Source organism: Anastrepha ludens, chromosome 2 (assembly GCF_028408465.1).
Source record: "Anastrepha ludens isolate Willacy chromosome 2, idAnaLude1.1, whole genome shotgun sequence".
Taxonomy (NCBI): domain Eukaryota; kingdom Metazoa; phylum Arthropoda; class Insecta; order Diptera; family Tephritidae; genus Anastrepha; species Anastrepha ludens.
The window spans coordinates 173,635,448-173,641,279 of NC_071498.1; the positions used below are offsets into that span (position 1 = coordinate 173,635,448).

At 30.0% G+C, this 5,832-nt stretch overlaps 1 protein-coding gene across 1 annotated transcript; it reads right to left on the bottom strand.

Annotated features, from left to right (window-relative positions):
• Positions 1 to 3,679: 3,679 nt before the first annotated feature.
• Positions 3,680 to 5,084, bottom strand: LOC128855850 (histone-lysine N-methyltransferase SETMAR-like). The gene is made up of 2 exons (XM_054091062.1): positions 5,072 to 5,084; positions 3,680 to 4,410 (listed from the first exon to the last, which is right to left on the bottom strand). Exons 1-2 carry the CDS (start codon positions 5,082 to 5,084, stop codon positions 3,680 to 3,682), a joined length of 744 nt encoding a protein of 247 aa, XP_053947037.1.
• Between the last annotated feature and the right edge of the window lie 748 nt (positions 5,085 to 5,832).

The window sequence follows — 5,832 nt, forward strand, 5'->3', positions numbered from 1 at the left end:
AAATATGAACCCAAATTTAAGATTCGAAAAACAACAAAAAAAAAAAATGTATTAAATTATTTTGCGTTGTATTTCGCGGTATTGTTTTGCTAAAAGTAGCGCCCGTTATGAACGGTGCAGTGGAAGTGAACGCGAATTGCATTCAAATTTGCAGAAAAAGTTGACGAACCGAACGTCTTTATCAATTTTTACAAACGCAATTTGGTTATTAATGTAAAAGTGGTATTTTTTTTATAAACAATACAATTTTTATACTACCTTTCGGACTTCAATTTCTATGGAACAAAAAGTTTTCTGTTGGAGATTGATTGAATTGTTATGAATTTCAATTAAAAATTTTTAGTACCTTCGAATATTTTCATTTTCACATTTTTGCGGACAATGTACGCGCGATGAGTTCGGCCATTGCTGCAACATGCAACAGCGCATTGTTAAAAATCTAATAAAGCAGTTAAAAATTTTAACCAATAAGATTTGTTTGATATACTGGAAACGCGCTTTGCATTTTCTTGATTTGGGGCTGAAAAGGCCAATGAGTACAAACTTTTACTTAAAAGTATGTGTTTACTTTTTTTTAATAATTTTTCAATGTCGCTCGCATGAGAGCATATAAAATATTCCAATTAAAACTCTACACAAATTATTACATGGAAGAGATGCAGGGTGGGCCTGCTTGTTGCCACATCTCTTTCATTTTTAGAATTTTTGGTATTCAGATAAAATGCAATTCGCAGAGGCAGGACTAAAGTTCTAGGAAGAGTTTTTTAATTAAATGCATATGCAAATACATAGGCAAATATATGAATTTTAATACAAAAAAAAAAAAAAAACTAATAAATAATAAAAAAAAATTATAAAACAAGAAAATACATCTAAGTTTGAGCAGTTTGTCCTCCTATATATTTATTGCGCATACACCCGTTTTGAGTGTTTGGGAGAGCTCCTATTTGTGGTGTGCGTCTTGATGTTGTGCCACAAACAGTTTCACGCCGACTCCGAGCAGCAGATATTTTTATGAGGAGCTTTTTGATGGCAGAGTCTATTTCTGAGGAGGCTTGCCATCGCCTGCCGACCGCTATTAGAAAAAAGTTTTTCTTCATTTTGGTCGTTCAGCGAGAATCGAACCTAAGTTCTCTCTGAACTCCAAATGGTTGTCACGCACCAGTCCATTCGGCTACGGCAACCGCCACCACATTACACTTTTTAAACTTCTGAAAATCACCGCCGTATGAAATGTGGGTATTTTCTACGCTAATCCACCAAGGCTAATCTGTAAATCGAGTTTGATAAAAATATCTCAATATTTTTCCGAATTACTCCTTGCACAAGCGGGTATAAAAATAGCGCAATTAGCAAAAAGATGCAAGAATTTTGGTGATTGTAAAAAATTTGAAGTTGATAAAAAAAAGAAAAAGGTTATAAAAATGCTAATATTTTTTTTTTTTATTTATTTAATAAAAAAAAATGTTGTGCCTCATTTGACGGAATAACCCGCGAACAAAAACTCTCTCTTATTACCAAGAGCGGAATAAAGTTATTGAAGTTTGAGGAAACTAAATAATTTCGGTAATCCTGAAGCATTCTTTTTCATTAGAATAAACAGTAAGAAGTCTTGCCGACGCAAGGTATTATGTACAGACGATCAGTGGAGAGCGTAGAATTTTCGAGTACATCCCGCCTTTCGAACGAAGATGCAAATGGGTTAAGAAAAAATTTTTTTTTTTTTTAATTTTTATGGAGTTTTGTTTTGATTTTTATGAATTTGTTTTTTAAATTTGTAAGTAATTATTATATATTTTTTATTTTTATAAATTTTTTGTTATTTTTTATGGAATTTTTTTAATTTGTTATTAAATTTTTATATATTTTTTTATGCAATTTTATTTTAATTTTTTGTGGAAGTTTTTGTTAACTGTTTTAGGCATTTTATGATTTTTTATTTTTCATAAATTTTTTGTAAATTTTTATGCACTTTTTGTTTAATAATAATGGAAATTTTGATGAATTTTTTTTTTCCATCTAATTTTTTCCATTTTTTTTTTGTTATGCGATTTGTTTTTGTAGTTTTTATAGAATTTTGTGTGTTTAGTTTTAATGGAATTTTAAATTTTTAGAAAATTTTTCTTTTTTAATTTTTTATGAATTATTTTTTGTAATTTGTTATGAACTTAATTCTTTTAGGGTTTATGCAATTTGTGTTTGAGTTTTTCTGCAATTTTTAATATTTACGCTTTTTTAATTTTTTATATCTTTTTTAAGGACTTTTCTGTTTTAATGTTATAAGGATTTTTTTTTAATTTAATTTAATTTAATTTTATTTAATTTAATTACTTTTATATAATTGTTTTTTTTTTTTCTAATTTTTGTTTAATTTTCGTTTTAATTTTTTTTTTTTAATTTTTTATGTATTGTATTCTTTTTTAATTTTATGTATGTATTCTGTTTTTATTTGTATTTTGTATTTAATGCTATATAATAACCATTGGAATGATGTGAACTGTTTTCCATTTTTAAAAAATAAATTCTCACACCAAGCACACATTTTTAGCTGGAACTTAAACAATCTTAATCTTATATTATTGATAGCAGTTATCACAAAAACAACAAAAAAGCAAAAAGCCCAATCTGAGATTAAGGCAAGGGAATCCTACTCCATAGTCTGTAAAAATATAAATATATAAAAAATGTTAAATACATTAACATTAAAATAAGTTTTTGATAGAGGATCCGTATAAAAAAATTAAAAAAATATTTGGCACGTACACTTCTTTTATGTGTTTGGCGAGCTCCATGTGCCATTTGTGGTGTTGTTCCACGACATGGTTCGAAGTCGTCCCGAAAGATGGGCTCTTTTCGACGGAAACGACACAAGTGGATACAACATCTTCCTATACATATAGAAAGAAACGCATGCGCACACCATTAAGCTTTCAGAATGCATAACCGCTCTCGTCACACAACTTTCCTTAGAGCGTTCCCCTGCAAATCAACGGGCATACGGTAAATGGTCGTTCCAGTGCAAATTAAATTTGCTTTCACCCGGCCAAATTACCATTTTCCATTGCTTCAAGGTCAAGTTACGGTGCGATTTTACCCATTCCAACCGAAGGAGTCTTATTTTTTTTTAGACAAAAGTGGCTTTGCGCGGCAGTTATTACTGTTTTCTTGCTATCTCGCGAAAAGGCACTCGTTATTTTTCTAAAGTAAAAATAATAAATTTTTGATCACGAATTAATTGCTTATATTTAGCGCACATTTTTTCAGTCGTTGTGTTCAACGCACGATTTCTCACAAATTTCTCAAATACATTTGTCAATATTTGCACTTCCATTTTAAATATACTCTTGCGTAGATCAAAAGAAAGAAGGTTTGCGTGGCCACGAATGTATCTGCAGCGATCTTTTTTATTACTGCAGCTGTGTACATTTGCAAACATTTTTTTATTTTTGTTTTTATTTATTTATTTATATATTTATTTTATTGGGTTGTCCGGCAAGAAATTGACTCTTTTTTAAAAGAAAGTAATTATATTTTTATTAAAACTAAGAATGAACTTTAATCAGTTATATATTTTCCATTTTGTTCGATAACGTTTTGCCATCTTTCCGGCAAATTCATTATTTTGCGCTCATAGAACTTCTGGCCTTAATTTTCAAAAAAACTGAACCAAGTGCGATTTTTATAGCCTCGTCATTGCCAAAATGGTAAAATTTAAGAAGTTCTGCAAAGACCGAAACAAATGGTAGTCTGACGGTGCAAGATCAGGGCTATATGGTGAATGCATCAAAAGTTCCCAGCCAAGCTCTGTCAGTTTTTGACGAGTGACCAAAGATGTATGCGGTCTAGCGTTGTCCTGATAAAATATGACACCTTTACGATTGATCAATTCTTGTCGCTTCTCATTGATGGTTGTATTCAATTTGTCCAATTGTTGGCAGTAGCCAACTGAATTAATCGTTTGGTTCCTTTGAGGCAGCGCAAAATATACCACACACTTCCAGTCCCACCAAACGGACAGCATAATCTTCTTTTGGTGAATATCAGTCTTTGAAGCGGTTTGTGGCGCTTCATCATGCTTTGACCATGATCGTTTTCGATTGACGTTATTGTAAACAATCCATTTTTGATCGCCAGCGATAATCCGCTTCAAAAACGGATCGACTTCATTGCGTTTAAGATACATATCACAAGCGTTGATTCGGTTTGTTAAATGAATTTCTTTCAACTCATGTGATACCCAAATAGCAAGCTTTTTTACCAGTCCAAGACTCTTTATACGCTCATGACCGGTTGATTTTGGTATATTTAACTTTTCTCCAATCTCACGCAAAATTACATGACGATCCAATTCGGTTAAGGCCTTGATAACGTCTTCATTGACATCACTTGGCCGACCTGAACGTGGCTCATCTTTAAGTGAAGAATCTTCAGAACGGAATTTGATAAACCAATTTCAACACTGTCTTCCTTTTAAGGCTTTATCACCATATAAATCACGCAACCTTTTAGCAACCTTCTCTTTTTCCTTTATGGAAATAATAAAGTAAAATAACACGAAAATGCCTTTTTGTGGGCTCCATATTAAAATTGACGTCAAACAAACAAATATAAACAAAATTACGCGCACTTTTTATATTATTTTTCTTACGCAAGCTAAAAGTGGCAGCTAATAACTGTCAAAAGAAAAAATTAAAATAAATAGTCACAAGCTGTTCAAAACAATTATCAACGCCGTCTATATGTAAAATCGACAATTACTTTCCGCACAACCCCATATTTATTTATTTTTTATTTTTTTTTTATTTTTTATTTATTTTTTATTTATTTTTTTTTATTTTGTTTTTTATTTTTTTGTTTTTATTTATTTATTTTTTTTAAATTTTTTTTTTTATTTATTTTTTATTTTTTTATTTATTTATTTTTTATTTATTTATTTTTTATTTTTTTATTTATTTATTTTAATTCTATGTTTTTATATATATATTTTTTAATTTCTTTTTATATATTTTTTTTTTTAATTTCTTTTTATATATATTTTTCTAGTTGTATAACCACATACATTTTTTCTTACTCCCATAATGCATTATGCAATCGAATTTTATTTTCTACACTTCTTCAACAATTCATACCCACTTGCGCAATGAAACCTCTCTAAGTTGTTACACATTCACGTTGCTTAACAAATTAGCATAGCATAAATTTAATATTCATAAATGAAAAAAGAAAAAAGAAACTAGAATATGAATAAATTCGCTTACATACATAAAAACGCGATGCATGCCAACCTACCGACAAATTGCTCAGCTCAGTTGTCACTAGACAGTTGTCACTCACCTTATTTGGTATTTGGACGCAAGACTTCTCAATGTTTTCGCTTTCGATTTTTTTTATTTTTTTATTTAATTTTTTTTTTTAATATATTTTATTTTTTTATTTAATTTTTTTTTTATTCTTTTTTTATGTTATTTTTTTATATATTTTTTGAAGTGTTATTAAGCACAAAATCAACTCAATTGTTCCGTAAACGATGGCAGCGACGGATCGTAAAAGCCGCAGCGCTAATGCCGTCACCACAGCCATAAACTCATGTGTATGTGTGAATGGGTAAAACTAGCTTGAGCAGAGCATTGCATTAAATCGTAACTGCACTGTATATATGTAGTATAGTATGTATGTGTGTGTGTGCCTAAATACATTTGAATGCATTTTTTAAAGTTTGCGAGAAACTGAAACAGCAGACAGCCACTATTGATAAATTAAAAAGAAAATGTTTTCTAAGCTTACTTGGGTGTGTATGTGTGGATACATTCACTCACACGCACACACACACAC